The sequence below is a fragment of the Rhea pennata genome, chromosome 1 (assembly GCF_028389875.1).
Source record: "Rhea pennata isolate bPtePen1 chromosome 1, bPtePen1.pri, whole genome shotgun sequence".
Lineage (NCBI taxonomy): Eukaryota > Metazoa > Chordata > Aves > Rheiformes > Rheidae > Rhea > Rhea pennata.
This window is the reverse complement of record NC_084663.1, coordinates 66,766,149-66,783,606: the sequence shown is the minus strand read 5'-3', so window position 1 is coordinate 66,783,606 and position 17,458 is coordinate 66,766,149. Positions and strand designations below refer to the sequence as shown.

General features: G+C 41.7%; 1 protein-coding gene across 1 annotated transcript in view; it reads right to left on the bottom strand.

Annotated features, from left to right (window-relative positions):
- IQSEC3 (IQ motif and Sec7 domain ArfGEF 3) overlaps window positions 1-10,426 on the bottom strand; it is a 99,259-nt gene extending 88,833 nt beyond the window's left edge. The window contains exon 1 of the mRNA XM_062570137.1: window positions 9,906-10,426. Coding sequence (XP_062426121.1) covers window positions 9,906-10,426 — 521 coding nt within the window. The remainder of the gene's footprint in view (window positions 1-9,905) is intronic.
- Between the last annotated feature and the right edge of the window lie 7,032 nt (window positions 10,427-17,458).

The window sequence follows — 17,458 nt, the reverse complement described above, 5'->3', positions numbered from 1 at the left end:
TTCAGTTTGACAAAGATGAGAATCTCAGTCCTTTCTTGGCAGAAATGAGGAACCAGCAGTGGATGTCACTGCAGCTACCAAGGAGCTCAGTCTTTTCCCAAATGGGTAATAAAGAATTCTTGAGGGAAACATTACAGCAATTGGCTCTGCCATCCCAAATGACTGCCATGGCAAGTATGCAGGAAATCTGACAGACTAATAACTAACTCAAACTAACTAGCTTCGGTGGTGGGATAGAAGTTAGCTCAAGAAGATCCATAACATCAGATGTTGTATACAAGTGTATTTTCACATCTCTTCAAATGTGAAGCCACTTAACTATGGTAATTCAGTTGCTCAGATCTGCTGTTAAGTGATAACAGAATCTGTCTCTTAGACCTGCATAGACTGTAAACAAGTGCATATTGCTGGTCCATGTAGTCTATGAACGTGAGGAGTTTGACTGGATATAGATTTATTATCACAAAACATTGTGATAGAACACTGTGAAGAAAACCACTTAAAGGGAAGTCTTTGGCATGGGAGTTCAGAGTGTTCAGAGAAAAGAGAGGAGATTCCTCAGATCCTTTGTAAGTTCAGATGAAGGTCAGTGGTCTACTGTACATGGAAATCAGCTTGGATACTTAAGACAAATCCAGATACTCAGTTACCATGGTGAAGGGGGCCATATGTGTGCTAAGACAGACACAGGCAATCTACTAGGGTCCTACTGGGAATGGATTTGCAAATTAAAAATGAGCAAATGGAAGACAAGGACATTTGTGAGTATTCGGAATGGACTGCAGAGCCAAAACTTTTCCTGGAACAGCCCAACAAAGACAGAAACAGCATTCTTCATGGAGGGGCAAAAGCAAGGGCTGAGTTTGATTCCATAAGCGACCTACAAAGAAAGATAATAATCTCTATAAATCTGGACAGGTACCCTCCCTTTCAGTAAATACTATCTTGTGTAGAGAAGACTAAGGATTTCAGGGCCACAACCACGTCTCTCCCAGAGGTGGATCCAAGAATGTTCCTCAGGAACAGGACCTCACTTGGGCACAGTGACACCAAGATGCTGGACACTGAAAAAGGTCCTGTGAGAGCAACAGATCCAAGAATGTTCCTCAGGAACAGGACCTCACTTGGGCACAGTGACACCAAGATGCTGGACACTGAAAAAGGTCCTGTGAGAGCAACCTTCCCATTAGAGCAGTGTGAACCACTTTGCAGGACTGCCTGGAAATGTATGTCAGAGAGACAAAGAGATTGATAGGAAGGTCTTGATTTTTAATAGAAAGCTCAGAATTTGAACAAACATCTGAATGCAGCAAAAGCTGAAGAAAACCCCAGGCCTCTGTAATATTGTCAGTGTCAGGTTTCTGCTACTCTTAAGAATGACATAATGTTTTAGTGTAAATATAAATTAACCTCTCCTGTAGTAACTGACTCAGTAGCAGCTCATGCCTATGCAATTGTTAGCATGTGGGTTAAGATGATCCACCAAATTCATATGCAAAGCCAGGAAGAGCAAGAGACTCCACTTGTCACTGCTAAACTCTTACCTGGCTGCCCACTGAATTCCTACTGTCATTTCCCAGCTCTTTGTAACTTTAATATTCCAAGACTTTTAAGAGATGATTACACACAGAAAGCCAACTCTATGAAACATTCCCATATCCGAAGAGGAGTGGAGTACAGGTGAGCTAATTTTAAAACATATCTGAGGTTTGATCTTTTTGCCTGATTTCCTAAGAAAAATGTGTTTTCTGTAACCATATATTTCTCTGTTTCCTTCTATGTGCATGTGTCTGTTTTTCTCTGTGTATGTGTGTGTGTGCGTGTGTGTCTATATGTCAGTTCCTACTTTCTAACTATGGATCCCAATGTGTAGTTTCAACAAAGCTTAACAGAGTAACAGTGATCTCAGATACATTAATTTCTCATAAGTTCCATGAAATAGGTGGCTAGGTAGAACAGAGAGATCTTCGTAGAGTCTCCCCTGAGGGAAAGGCTACAGAGTGAACTGAACCATTACTCCACACAGAAGTCTCCACACTGGAGATAGATGTTATAAAAGCCTCAATATCAGAAAAAGCTTAGATTAGAACTCATATCTTGTTCTGACATCGGAAAATGTAGCCACAACACAAATCTTCCGGAAGCCAAGCTTTGTTAGTTCTGCAGCTCACAGGGCCCTTTGTTTTCAATTAAAGAGGGCAGGCAAGATGAGGAGATTTACCGTCTTTCATTTCATACTCAAAATCAGTTCAGTTTAGCCAAAATATTGCTTCTTAGATTGGAAAAGCTATAAAAATAATACCTACGCAAAAAGCAGACTAAGAGTGGATGCTCAAGATAGAGAACAGAAAAGCATTTTCAAACAGAATAAATATATCTTTATAATCCTACAGAAAAAAAATTCCTACAACCTTAAGTAAAATACTGAAAGAAAACACTAAAACACAAAGAATCAAAATGTTGCTTGATGGTTTTCTCATTGCTCTTATTTCTGCAATGAGCTGCTATTCTTTGCTATTGTCAACACTCATTTACACCAGTGGATGTTTGTGTATTTGTGTGTGAGGACAGATGCACAAAATCTGGTACAGATCCTCAGGTGATGTAAATTGCCTTGGTTGTATTGACGTCAGTAAAGATACACTTCCAAGCTGAAGATGTGCTTTTCTGTACATAAAAAGTGCAGAAACTAGGTGCTGTTTCACTTTTCTCTTTGACATGCATTGTGGACATATGTACATGCATATACATTCTCTCTTCTATGTGTAAATATACATATTGTCTTGTAGTACACATTGAGAGTAATGACAGGGGCACTATGCTGCTTCTTATGTTTAAATTTATAAAAAGAATAGTTCATGGTCTGTCTGCCCACTCTTATCTGTAACAATATCTTCAACTGCTTTGTTATAGATCCTAAAATACACAGAGTAAAAAGGGACTGTCCAGCATCAAAAGTCTGTTAAAATTACATTTAGGGAGAACTGAACTTTGATCTTAAGACCTGCAGTCTAATGCTCTAGCTGAGAGATCTTACTGCCTCTTAACACAGTCACTGCACAAAACAAATCCAATAGTCGAGACTTTCATTTTCTCATCTAGGGTTTAGCTAACTGAAATAACAAACTCCAAAACAGATGAATAATAGAATATTGTTAAATTAGTTTGTGTCAGGACGCACCTTTTTTTTTGGGGGGGAATATACATATAGTTTTAAAATTTTGCATCAAAAATTTTTAAAAAGTCCTATTTCAGGCTCTGACTTCATAAATGTCTCTTTCCTCTTTTGCTGATCTGCTCTTACGTTGTTCCATGGTTGTAGACTAAGTAATGATCACAGGCTACAGGTAATTTTATAACAAATGAAGTATTTTCCATCTGTTGCACAAAGGAATATTTCTGTCTTTCTATAATGTTTTCCCAAGGGAGAAACAAAAGAAGGTTTCATACTAGAGATTTTAAAAAGAAGGAAATAAACCATTGCTGAACTAAGAAAGAAAGGGGGGGAAAAAGCAACATAACCAGGCACTTACAGGAAAAATAACAGGAAAAGCAGAGGACAAATAACCTGAAGGTTCAGAAACATTAAGACAGAGAGAGAGTAGCTCTTCTTTATTCCTTCTACTTGGATTCCAAGAGAGAAGGGAAGCTATTAAAAGGCCAAGACAGGGAAATCAGTGCAATCCAACATATCTATGTGTCTACAAATATTTGTGCTTGCAAGAGTGTACTTCATTTTATCATGCAGATGCTTTTTTGAATGAGTACGTAGAAGCCAAAATTAATAGGTGACCAAACTGCTTGCTAGCAGGCTCTGGTCTGGCATCATCTGAGGACTAGAACTACATCCCAAGGCTAGATTTCTCTGTCTTACCCTGACCAAAAGTGTAAATAATATCATGTATTGTGTGGTGGGAACATGCACAGTCTGTTTCATATTAAATAGCAACTGGCTGCATGCATAAACTGAGGTGTATGTGCCTAAACTGTATATTCCTGTGTACATGTGGTTTTATGAAGGACATTTAAGTATCAGCCACTTGTTGCAATCTCAGAACAGTGGGTATCCTCCCACATTGTACATGCTGCAAAGAACAGGACAGCTGGCCTAAGGGTCACCTTGCAAGACTATACTTCATTTTATCATGCAGATGCTTTTCTGAATGAGTACACAGAAGCCAAAATTAATAAGTGACCAAACTGCTTGCTAGCAGGCTCTGGTCTGGCATCATCCGAGGACTAGAACTACATCCCAAGGTTAGATTTCTCTGTCTTACCCTGACAGTGAGGTAGTGAGTCCCTGGCAAGAACTGGCAAAAGTGGTGTTAATACCCATTCATTTGGGGCCATTTTCCTTTGCTACCATTTCCAAATAACCATGCATTTGGTTGCTAACAGTGTTGTCATGTGAGCCCATTGCTCTTAAAGTCATCGCACGTGCACCTTAACTTCAGATCTACCTGGGAAGTGACACCAAACAGGCTAATCCAAGCACACGCAAGAAATGAATCCTTGCCACCAACGAACAGCCTAGCTGTAACAGATCACACAGCTGAGTGACATAAAAACAAGAACTGCACTATCTTGTGAGAAAAACAAAACAATTTATTTGCATCCCTCTTCATTTAAATGTTAAAATTTTCACCTTTTTTGCTGTTGCTTTCAGCCTTGGCTTCTCTTCTTAAAAGATTAGTATGAGTCTTTGTTGCTACAGGTATTGCTCTAACTGAAGTCAGGACACAGAACCCTATGGCAGCTGTCCAAAGCAGAGTTAGGCAGTATTTCATATAGACTCCTTCCTTGTTATTACTTCTTGAGGTTCTCATCCAGCCAGTGAGATTTCCCACAATACCACTTTTAGACGCTGACTCTGTGTTGCTCTAGTCAGGATTTTATACAGTATCATGTTGAGGTGCTCTCCCTGCAGGTGGGATTCCTCGTTTCATCTTTAATAGGCAGCTTTATAAGTCTTTTTGTAGCAAGAATTTCATCCTGAATTCTTCCTACACTGAGGCTTTTTCCTTCTCTGCTTCATCTGGTATTTCTTACGATATCGTTATGAATCATTAATTCCATAGTCCTTTGCCTGGGATTTTACAGGCCTTAATGCAGATATGACGCAGGTGTGTTCATGTCACAATATATATCTTCAGCAAAATACAATGTGAATGGAACCAGTATAGATGGATATAACTTAAAATGAGAGGTTGTCACAGTCTACTTTCTTTTTTCCTTTTCTTACGCCTTTTATTTCAATCTGATCTAAGAAGGGTTTTAGCATCTGTATAGCTATGCCAATGCAAACCTCAGTCATTTGAAGTCAGCTTACAGCACTCTATATAACTTTTAATGCTGAATGTACATTGCTAGCAGGGATTTGCAGCACCCAGGGCAGCACCAATGCAACTGTTCCTGGTATGTGAAAGCTCAAGGGAGGTAAATCTTGAAATAGGTTTGGGGAATTTTGAATCCAAAAGAATGAAAGCAGAGGGCAAATGTAGTGTTCCTTGTGCATCTAAAGTAAAAGTGGTTATTTGGGGGTTCACAAACAATTCACAATTGTTCTGGTCTCTCTTTTTTCTTTCTTTTTTCTTTTTCTTTTTTTTTTTTTTTTTGATGCTGGTGCAATGCGCAAATATAGCAAAATATGTTAATAGTAAGCCATAATATTTACAGTAATTGTTAGTACCCATTGAAATCAGTAGGATTTTGTCTAATGCCTTTACCCTGGAGATAATCCATAGAATAGAACATTAATGCATAGTTAAAAAGAAAAATTATGGAAAACAGCACCTCTGCATATGCAGTATCTTCATTTTAAAGTTACGTAATTGAGCTTTTGAAATTAAACAAAAAATACCAAACAGCTTCAGACCACTACAGAGACTAAGTGACTCTAACATCAAGTCTTTTAAACTATGTCTTCTTTACTAAGACAAAAAATATTATCCAGAACCAATACAAAATAAAATAAAACAGGTCTCAGCCGAGTGCAAACACAAATGAGCTTTAAGACCTCTGGGAAAATGTGATTTTAGAAAATTGCTTCCAAGAGTTTTAAGAGTTTGTTCTTGCAGCAGGAGATGATCTTGTAATAACAAACACAGAGTAATAATTTAAAAGAAATACTTAGATTCTTTATGTCATGCTAGATAAATAAAGTTTCTATGCTTTTTTCACTGTTGGTGACATGGTTGAAAAAAGACTTTACTACCACATACAGTGTTGGTAAATTGCACCCATGTCTTTTGATGGAAGGAACTACAATGAATTTAGTTGTTATTCTAACTGTATTTATCAAAGTGAGTTTTCCAGCTAATGCACGGTTGAAAATCTTCCATAGGCAGAGCTCCCATTTAAAGAATTTCACTGATAAAATGACCACAGGATTTGGCCATTTGGACTTAATCTGCTAAATTCAACCCTGTGACATTTCTCTGATACTCAGTTAAGGGTACTGAGGATTGGCAAAGAAGGTAGTTTTCTGATAATGAAAGGAAGGAAAATTTATACTCACAGCATTTGACGATACTTTGGGGTGGTCCCCTAAGACAAGAGGCTGCCTAATAAGGGTGATCTAAGCTATGCTAATTTGGCAACCTGTATTCTTGAAGCAAAACATTCCATGACGAATGACCTTATTTTTTGTTTTTAAAGCTGTGAGGCACTTATGCAATAGATTCCTAAGGTAGAAAGAGACAGATGCCATGGAATAACAATCAGCCTAATTCTTGCTGAGGATCTATTCAAATACCCTTTTTCCCTATCTTTCCTCTCATACGTAAGCTTAGTGCTACCTTTCTCACACAACGGCATGTAGCAACAATTAGTGGGCCTCTGCATAATGTCGGAATTCCTCCCTCTTTAGAGGAGAACTTATAACCTAGGGATATGTTTTTTTGTTCTCTTTAAAAAATGTAGGCTTAAAAAAAAAACTTAGCAGTTTTATGAAAACTATAAAAGAAAGTAAGACTAAACTTTTTTTTCTTTTAAAAATGGACTTTTGTTGCTTTTCCCTGCAAGCTGCCTACAGAAGACTGCCCCAGCTGACATGAATAGTCGTATGTGTCCAAGGGCTCAGCTCCTCACTTCTATCCAGGGCTTGAGGTGAGCTGGGCTGCAAAAAAACCCTCAATTCTGGCTCAAAATGAACAAAATCACTGGGCTATGTCTGAGGTGAGAGAGGGTATCACACGTACATTTAAAAACACTGTGTAGAACCCCTTGTTTTCTGAGAAATGGAGGAAATTCCATTGCTGGGCAGTGACAGCCAGGTGCTGCGTGGGTGCTGCTTTAACCCCTGCTTTCAGCCTCCGCATCCTGACATGCTGAAATTTCATTTCTGTTCTTCTTAGAGTGGCCATTTTCTGTAGTGATTACTAGTCAGTTCCTAAGTTCTTTGCTAAGAGGTAAAAAAATCAGAGTTGAATTTCAGGGTTTATAAGGCAGTGTCAAATATGAGTATAGATGTGAGGAGGGAGGAAGGGAGTGCAGATACCTATTCTGCGTATTAAAGCATATGTCCCTTGCTGTCACAGAAATGCCAAAGATAACTCTCAGGTTGGCCAGCTGGATGATAACAGATACTGGGCAAGCTGTCAAAAGGAGGTGAAATATCCTTCACATCCAAGTTGCCTTTAAGTTAGATTTTATAGTCTCTTTGATTTCCTTCTAACAGTCAGACATGAGAGAGGATGAAACCCAGTATATACAATCAATGGGGAAAAAAACAGGAACCTGCAGGAGTGAGAAATGTAGACTGCTTTGCATTTCTCATATTTCCTTTTCTATACAAAGATTTCGGTTTGCCTAAGCTATAGAAGGAAACAGAAGCAGTCTATTTTAATCTTCCTGAGTGAAGAGCACTGCAGGGATTGCTCTGTTATCCCCGGCAGCAGCCCTGACTTTCCACAAAAAGGCTACATATATTTATCTATCTATCTGATATATATAGATTAATGTTATATCAGATATCAGCTGTGTTCTTAATACAGTTCTCCTTGAGCATTTTGATACAAAGCAAAAATCTACAAATTTGTTCCCCCAATCAAACCTCACTGCAAAAAGGCTCAGATAAGAAGGCGGTATTTAGATTTGTGCATAGAAATTGATTCTTCAATCCTTGTAATGACGTATGTTAGAAACTCTGTTCAGATGACAGGAAAGCCCTTGCTGACACAATGTTTTTAACAGTGCCTTCGCTGCAGCGACTCACTATTTAGAAAGCAGAGAGGTTGATTATATGTTTCTATATGGGTTTCTTACTGTTTTGACCTGAGTGACCTAACCTAACCTATTCTGGATTTAAAACAATGGGTTTGAGTTCAGGATCAGGCCCTATGTCTTTTTAAAACTTCATCTATCGCATGATGAATCTTTCAAATGCTTACTACTTGAATTAACACTCTGAGTAGCCCACTCAGTTCCTCTAAGTTGTACTCGCAAAATTAAGTCATTGCAGTGCAGTATTTTAGGAGTTTGGATCTGTCTTTTGAGATTCAAGCATGCCTTGGACTGTACATATTCCTTTAATAGTATTTCTTTCAACAGTAATTTCTCCACTGATTTTCATAGAATCACATGATAGATGCTTAGCTGATACGAAGTGGCATAACTCTACTTACACCAGCTGAAAATCTAGCTCTATGTTCTAGCTACGCTTCCGCATTCAAAACAAACATAAGAGAGAAGGGATCCTTTTATCTAAAGTGTCAGACAAAGAACATGTCCTGGGATACAGTGTGTGCTGCCTTCTTCATTTGTTTTGACATTACCACAGCCAAAAAACCAGAGTTCATTCTAGGAAAGAAATTCAGATCTAGCTTTACTACTTATATGAGCTTTGTTCTTACACAAAAGAGATCAGACCAGAAACTATGCTCCCTGCCTTCCTAAGTTCACTAACCCTGGCTTTCAACCACAAAACATTCCCTTACTTTCAGAGTGTCTAAGCAAAGGCAAATACAATACTGAGTGCAGTTGTATTTACCAACTGGTGTACTGATGGCACATACAGGGCAAGTTATCCAAGAAAATGTGACTCTTCTGTAGTAGCCTCTTCCACTTCCTATAGCACTGGAATGCTAGTCGTTGTTTACTATACATACATGCACATAGAGCATTATCAGTATCCAGTACTAGTAGGCATGCTTTCTGCACTAAAGAGGAAGGGAGAGCAAAAAATACTTTGTCCTTTTAAGAGCTAGATCATTGTCAGGTCCCACTCACAAAAAAAGAAGGAAAAGAAAAAAAGAAAAAAAAAAGACAACCAATACAAAAGTACAATATGCATCCTAAATGTCAAACGTCTCTGTGGCATCTGTATCTGTATGAAACGAAAATGCATACATCATATGCAATATAGTGCATATGCTACACCTTTACATGAGTAAGGGTAAGAAAATCCCAGCTCCTTTTAGGGAAGACTTTTTTTTTTTTTTTTTTTTTTTTTTTTTTTTTTTGACAGATACCAGCAATTTAAGGCAAACAGCAACTGCCACAATGCCACTGTCCTTTGTAAAGCTTCTTCTCCCTGTCTGGGCTATATCACACTCATCTTTGATCGAAGACTTATTTATGATAAACAAGCAGGGCATGATGCTGTGTGTAGGCACCGTGGGTGAGCAGCCCGAGTGGGTTCAAACTTGCACATTAAAATAAAAGCGGTAAACTAGGAGGCAGATACCTCTTGGAAGCAGCATCCTGGCTCCTCTTTGCACTCTGCCTGCTCTCCGTGAGAATGCATCGAGGGAGGGATTCCCCACCCACCCACACACTGCCTCACTCCGTGCCAGGCTGCAGGGGGTTATAACCCCCTTCTCCCGCGGACTGTGGCCAGGAAAGAGCCCGTTATTGCTTCTCCCCACCACCGCCCCCAGCCCGCCTCCTTCCCCCTTCTCACTTACTCCGGTCTCCTGCTCAGGACGCCTTTGCCGATGGCCGGGGGGGGCTTGTGCTGGAGCAGCGCGGCGCAGCAGCCCTTCTCCCTGCCGTCCTTCTCCGCGGGGTGCTGGTGGGGCTGGAGCGGGGGGTGCTGGTGCGCGGGCGCCCGGCCGCCGCCGGGGCCCGCCGCTGCCTGCTTGCCCGGGGGCTGCTGCTGCTGCTGCTGCGGCTGCGGCTGCTGCTGCTGCTGCTGCGCCGGGAGCTGTTGGTGGTGCTGGAGCGGGTCGGGCTGGCCCGGCGGCGCCGGCGGGGGCAGCTCGGGCGGGGGGCCCTGGGGCGGCGCGGGGGCCGCCGCGGGCTCGGCGGGGGGCGGCTGCTGCCCGCGGAGGCTGCGGTTCTCGGTGCTCAGCTCGTCCAGGCGCCGCTCCAGCTCGTCGATGCGCTGGCGCTGGGTGTGGATGAGGCTCTGCTGGTTCTGCACGATGGCGGTGAGCTCCTTCAGGTAGAGCACGGCGCGCACCGGGTTCTCCAGCAGGCTCTCCATGCCCCGGCTCCCGGCCCGGGGCCCCCTGCCCGGCCGCCGGCGCTCCGGCGAGAGCGGCGCGGGCTGCGGGGAGGCGCCTCACCGCCCCGTGCACGCACGCACACACACGCGCGCGCGCGCGCGCTCCCAACGGCCGCGCGCGCGCGCTCCCAACGGCCGCGCGCGCGCGCTCCCAACGGCCGCGCGCGTGCCCAACGGCCGCGCGCTCGCCCGCGCAGTCACTCACGCACTCGCGCGCCTGCCCCTGCCCCCGCGCGAGGCCGGGCGGGGGGGGAGGGGGTTACGGCGGAGGCCCCGCCCCCTCGTGCCGCGCAGGCGCACAGGGCGGGGCTGGGGGAAGGGGCGGCTCGCGGGGGTGCTGCGGCAGGAGCGTGGCTGGGCCCCACTCGGGACGGGGCTGCTCGTGGGGCTTTTGGGAGAGAAACTGTCCGCGGCCTCTCAGGGGCAGGCGGTGGCGCCGCTGCGGCCGGCCGGGGCATAGGCGGGGAGGAAGCGGCGGCGAGAGGCGGCAGCGGGCGCCGCCTCAGGCGCCCCGGCCGTGCCCCCGCCAGGGCTCGTTGCAGCCCCCTCCGCACGCTTTCTCCTGTCCTCTCTGAACGGTATTTCTAGACGTTACCATTCCCCCCCCCTTTTCCCTCCCTTTTCCCCTAGGATGACTTATTTTTTTTGTTTTGTTTTTTGTTTTGTAAGTGACTGTAATAGTTTTGGCTGGTTTCGTCTGCTGTCTAGGTAACACTCCTATGTTTTGCTCACCCTGTTAACATGCAAAAGATAGAACTAAATATGCACCCCAGGGAAAGAGTTTCCAAGGAAAATGGGTGTTAGAGGAATGTGCTGCTTCCCCACAAGCTGTGTAAAGCCTCTTCTTTGAGTCTTCGGTCTCCTTCAGCTTCGTAGGAAGAAAACGAGTTACTGTGGCATTCCTCACACGGGAAAAGGAAGGGAGAATACTATGGGAAAAATACCACAGAAAAGACAGGCAGGGCCTTTGGTCTTAGGTTCCACGCAGATTACGTTCATTTCTGAAGAAATACCTTTCACTCATCCACAGCTTTGAAAGCTCACAAACTTAGAAACCACCTGAGAAATGTGTATGCTTTCTGTAATATTCATTTAAAAAATTACCGTAGCTAAGAGTAATAAACTTACTTGCAAGAAGTCCTGCATGGATCCATAAACAAGTCCGGTGATTTCTGAAAAGGGAAGAAAAGCTTCCTTTCCAATCACTGTTGGCCCTGAAGAACCGGGAGGAGTAACAAGCAGTCAGGCTTGGTTTCAGGCATGCATGTCAGTAGATTTAACTGCCCCCACAAAAAGTGCGAGTCTACAGAATGAAAAGTTTTTAAGCAGGTGATTTTGAGGGTTTGCCTTTTCAGATCAGCTAAACCTGCACCACTATCCTTCTGTGGAGATATTCAAGGCCCGTCTGTATTCAGCCCTGTCTAACATGCTCTAGGTGACCCTGCTGAGCAGGGAGGTTGGACTAGATGATCTCCAGAGGTCCCTTCCAACCTTACTGATTCTATGATTCTGATTCTATGATTTCCTGAAGTGAAGCACTGAGAAATGTGAAAGAGAATCTCTGTTTCAGATGAGCTGAAAGGTGTATTTCTAGCCTTTTCTGTTCACAGATAGCCTTAGAAATGTAAACTGATGCAAACAGGATCACCAGGATTAGAAACTCTTCACAGATTTCTTCCAAAAAAGAGCTGCTTTTCACAGTTCTCTTGCAAGCACTTAGAGATGGCTTTGGGGGATCGTGAAACATTGCTGTATGTCTCCTGTGAGTTGGGGGAAGACCTTAGAGTGAACTCCAAGGAATAAAAGCCTTCAAGTCTCACACACTAATGATTTTACTCAGAAAATTGTAAAGGAGACCTTCCACCATCTCATTCTCTAGTGTGGCATTAGTGCCTTGTGATGGGGGACTAACTAAGTAGAAGCAAGTGTTGTTTAGTAAAGTGAGAAAAATGGTTATAGGAGAATGTGAAAAAAAGGCACACAGAAACAGGGGAGATGCTTAAGCATCTAATATATTTGGGGGGAAGAGTGGAAATGATCATTTGGGAAACTGCTGGTATGCCGTCTCGTTTCAGAGACATTACTGAGCAGCAGCATTTTGCTCTAAGAGGAATGGAATCCAGGGAGACCAATGGAAATAATGTAAATTTGGCATTAGTACATGCTAGGAAGGGACCAGGGATAGCTGTGGGTACACTTGTGTACACACACACACACACACACTTACATGTATCTATAGAAAAGAGCTACCTTATCCTTGTTAGGAGAGACTTAAGGTAGGGATTGCTTCTCTTGCAGAATAGACCAGACTGTTTTAACTGTTCAGGCTAGCCCTGTGCAGAGTGGACATAACGTTCCTTTACAGCTCAGCTGGACAAAAATAATGGAGAAATAAGAGTCATAAACATTGTGCTGGCCTATCTAGAAATAGTAAGACAGGCTGTGGCCTGTATTCTTAAGGAAATGCTAACTAAAGTGAAAAATCATCCTGTTTTGGATGTTTGGGGATGAGGCAAAACAGCTTGGAAGTCCTGTGTTGTAATGCTTGAATGCCCACTGAAATGTAGGAATTTTACCATGCAGAATGGACCCAATGTATTTATTCACTTTTGTTGCACCTTTCATTTGCTTCACTAGTCTCGTTAGCCTAGTTTCTTCTGTAGAATCTTTGTCATAAATTAAACAGACAGGGACCTACGGCCATTGACTGGTGACAAACAGGCTGCAAGAATCAGAAAGAAACCAGCCAATTTTCTATACAAGTATGGTGACTGGTGGCCAAAAATGCTAAGATCATCCCCTGACCTTCCAGGTTTCTACAGAGAGCATGTACCAAAGGAAAACACAGCATAAAAAGAATATGCAGGGATCTACTTAAAAAATTTCAAGAGGTAAGAGAGGTGTATAATCCTCAGTAATAAGAAAATTCAATGAAGATAGGGTATTCATTCAAGAGGAATCTGAAAGGATATCAGAAGAAATTGAATGTCTTCTTTAGCTGGATAAGAAAGAATCCTGCATAGCTAGGAAACGCCTCTTCTTTTATCCAGCCATCATTGTGTCCCTTTGATTACACTGCCACAATACCTAGCATATATCATTTGCAAAGCTCTGCATATTAGTGAAGTAAGCTTTACTGTTCTGCAGAAGGTGAATGTCAGGATTGTAACCATCCTACATCTCTTCTAGCCAAAGAAACAGGGAAACAGGGATACAGAATGGTTAAATGATATGTCGAAGGCCATGCAGGGTGCGGGGGGTGGGAGGGAGGTAAGGAGAGGTAGAAGAGGGCAGATCTCTCATTTCAAGCATCTTTGGCATTTAGCCCAATCTTCAGGTCATTAAATGCTGCTGCTTCCCTCTTTAGGAGGGATGATGTCTAGAGCAAAACAATGGTGAAGATGATGAAAGTATGAATTCTGTTGAAATTATTTTTGCCATAGATAATTTGTTGGTATTGTATTTTTCAAAGTCCTGATTCTTTTCAGTCCATTCCTGAGAAATATTAATGAATAATAATGGATTAATGATGTTATTATGGAATAAAGTGCTTCCCTTATCCACTTAGCAAGGTGCTTGGGCATTGCACAGACAATTAGAATTAAAGTGCAGCAGTAGTAATTAAAATGAGTATGCATTATAAAAAAACAAAATGCAAATGAATCAAGCCCCAGGATTTAACAAAAAGGTCTGATACTACATGATTGAATTTTATATTTATTTAGCTATTTCCTTCCATCAATGTAGAAAGAATCCATAAATAAACCTATATTAATAAGCATACACTATCAGGGAGGTAGTTACATCTTCACGTATTTCATTTGCAGAACAATTTTACTGCAGAATGAGCTTGAATCTCTTTTTGAGAGGTCCTATCCTCTTTTAAATTGGCAGCAACTTACTGAAACTTGATGGCAACAAATCTCTGTAGCCTTTTGACAAGTAGAGATTTCCTATGTTTTTCCTTTGGAATTCTATTCCAAGGAATTTCCTTCCTCTCAGTTGCATTCCATCTCCTTCTCTTGGAGGAGAGCTCCTCACAACTGAAGAAATCCAGGCGGGCTCCTCTCCATCCCTTGTGATGATCCAGCACTCCTCCCCATTGCTGCTCCTGGCCTTTCAAGGTAATAACCTTCAACTACTAGCTCAATACCTAAAAAGCTTCCAGTTTAAGAAGAAGGGCATATAGCTTAGGTTCCCATCACTCATTTTATGATCTTATTATAACCTTACGAGGTTTTAATAAGGGTTTATTACATTTTATGAGACAAGTGGGTTTTTTAGGAGAATGAGAATCATGTACAAACACACCTAAATACAACAATCCATTTATTATTATTACTTGACAACAGCCAAATTCTTAGAGCATAAGTATGGCAGATGTAATGTTGTCCAATCAACTTTAATTAACCTGACATTTTCTCCTCTTCTTCCTGTCCTCTTAAAACCATGGTGAATTCTAGTGAAATCACTGCATCCAGAGTTTCACACTGGATCCAGTCTCATTCAGTTCATAAGATGGATGCACGAGGGAGTGTAATATAAATCATATTAAAAAGACAGAGTAATAGCAGAGAGAGAAGAGAAGAAAAGATCGCTGACTGGTGTACACCTCCATTCTGATTTCTGTGGGAAGCTGAGGCTTTTTCGCCTAATTCTGGAAGTTAGCAGCTGTTTGAGCAGAGATTCTCAAAAACTGCTTTCAAACAGCCTACAAACCAAAAATTTTATGCAGGAATTAGATGAATAATTTCAAAATAGAAGATAGACTCAAGACAATCACAATGTACTCATGCATAATTCATGGATAGGAAAAAAATTTGCATCTCCTGAATGCTTCTTTCACTCAGACTTCTTCGCTTAAGGCCACTTCCAAAACCGTTCAGATCACTGGGAGTTGTTTTACCATCTTGAATCTCAGCAAAGTCAGTATCTGCTTACTCCTGTTAAGTAGATGGATAAACTGAAGTTAAGACCAAATAAAGTGCGTGGTCCAGGATCACACAGGAGGCTGCTGAGGGTCTGCAATCAGAAAGCATTGAAGTAGACAACATTGCTCCTCCACTTCACACAGGGATTGAATAAAGGCAGGAGGAGTCCTCTGGCATCCTTCTTCTCAGTACTTCACTGCAAAGGCAGGCAGTATAGTCTGCAACCTTACCTATGTTCTTTAAACCCAGACCTGCAACAAGGTGAACTCACTCCTGTTGGGTCTGTTGAATTATTAATTCATACTGATACCACAAAATCAGGAGCAAAGGGAAAATATCTTGTTCTATAAATCAAACATAAAGAGCTGAGATGTGGTAAGGACAAATACTTCAGTTTCTTTCATTGCTTCTTTTCTTCTGTTTGGCAAAGCACATCTAAGCTGATAAAAATATTTTAGAACAGCTGCTCATCAGTAAAAAGGTACAAATTCTGTATTGTAGCCTTAGCTGAGATGTGTACTTTTCACACATTTGAAAGTCTTGCCTATATTTCTGCTGTGCTATTGCAACTTTGCAGTATTTACAGCAAGTTAAAAAAGATCAAGGTTTCTCTTTAGAATGCACCTTCCTTTTTAATGTCACTGAATGTTACATTATCTCCAGTCTTTTCTATGAAATGAAGCTTTGCCCACTTAATTGATTAATTCTAGTGAGCAAAAGCTAGGCAGAGACATTTTTTCAGGCAAGTCAGGTTTTTGTTTGAACTGACAGTTGTTCAGTCTTTTGTAAATACTGCAGTAAAATGAAAAAATGGAATGTGAGCTTGATTCTCCAAATCTTATCTGACCAGCCCCAGTGAAATACAAGCGGATTTTCAGATAGGACAAGTTTGTGTGATCTGTGCTTGCATAAGATACAGAGAAAATAAATACATGAAGAAATGGAATAATATTAAGTCTAAACTAACACTACATCTAGAAGCTTTTTCCACAGTGGCAGAGATCAAATACCGTCAAGAAAACAAAAAACATGCATGAAGTGTATACATCTCAGCTGAGGCCACAATATACCAGTTTTCTGATGAGGAGCTGTTTAAAATATTTATCTCAGCTTAGCTGTGCTTCACTGAACAGAAGGAAAAAAAAGCAATGAAAGAAACTGAAGTATTTGTCCTTACCACATCTCAGCTCTTTATGTTTGATTTATAGAACAAGATATTTTCCCTTTGCTCCTGATTTTGAGGTATCAGTATGAATTAACAGTTCAACAGACCCAACAGGAGTGAGTTCACCTTGTTGCAGGTCTGGGTTTAAAGAACATAGGTAAGGTTGCGGACTATACTGCCTGCCTTTGCAGTGAAGTACTGAGAAGAAGGATGCCAGAGGACTCCTCCTGCCTTTATTCAATCCCTGTGTGAAGTGGAGGAGCAATGTCATCTACTTCAATGCTTTCTGATTGCAGACTCTCGATGGCCTCCTATTTAACCTTGGAAAAGTGGCTTGTTTGGTCTTCATGCCTGTTTACATAACAGGTACATGCAGATGCTGGCTCTTCAGGGAAATCAGGGACAGGACAAACCCATAAAGCACCTGGCCTGACATGCTACATACCATATAATCGCACAGAGCTACTGAAACAGGAACTTGTATTAAAAGAACAGCATTATCTCCATAAATGCCTCTTGTGCCCCTATGAAGATAATAAAAGATGGAGAATTCATCCTTTTCCTTGATATTTTGTACCAACAATTAATTCCTGTAATTGTTGACAAGTTGGAGTATTTTTCTCATTTGAATTTATCACTTTTTACTTTCCAGTCAGGAGTATTTATGCTATTCTCCACTAGGCTAAAGAGCTCTTTAGTCCTAAAGCTTTTCCCTCCCTGAAGGTGACTGATCAGATCACCTGATGATATTTTTAGCAAACTAAACAGACTGAACTCTTTAAATGATGCCATTTTTTCAAAACTTGAGTCATTTTTTTGGCTTTTGCTTTGAGGTGATCCTTCAGACTTGCTGATGCATGGTGTGGTCCTACTAGAGGCAGGCCAAATGTGTGTATGCTGAAGAGGTCACTGCTC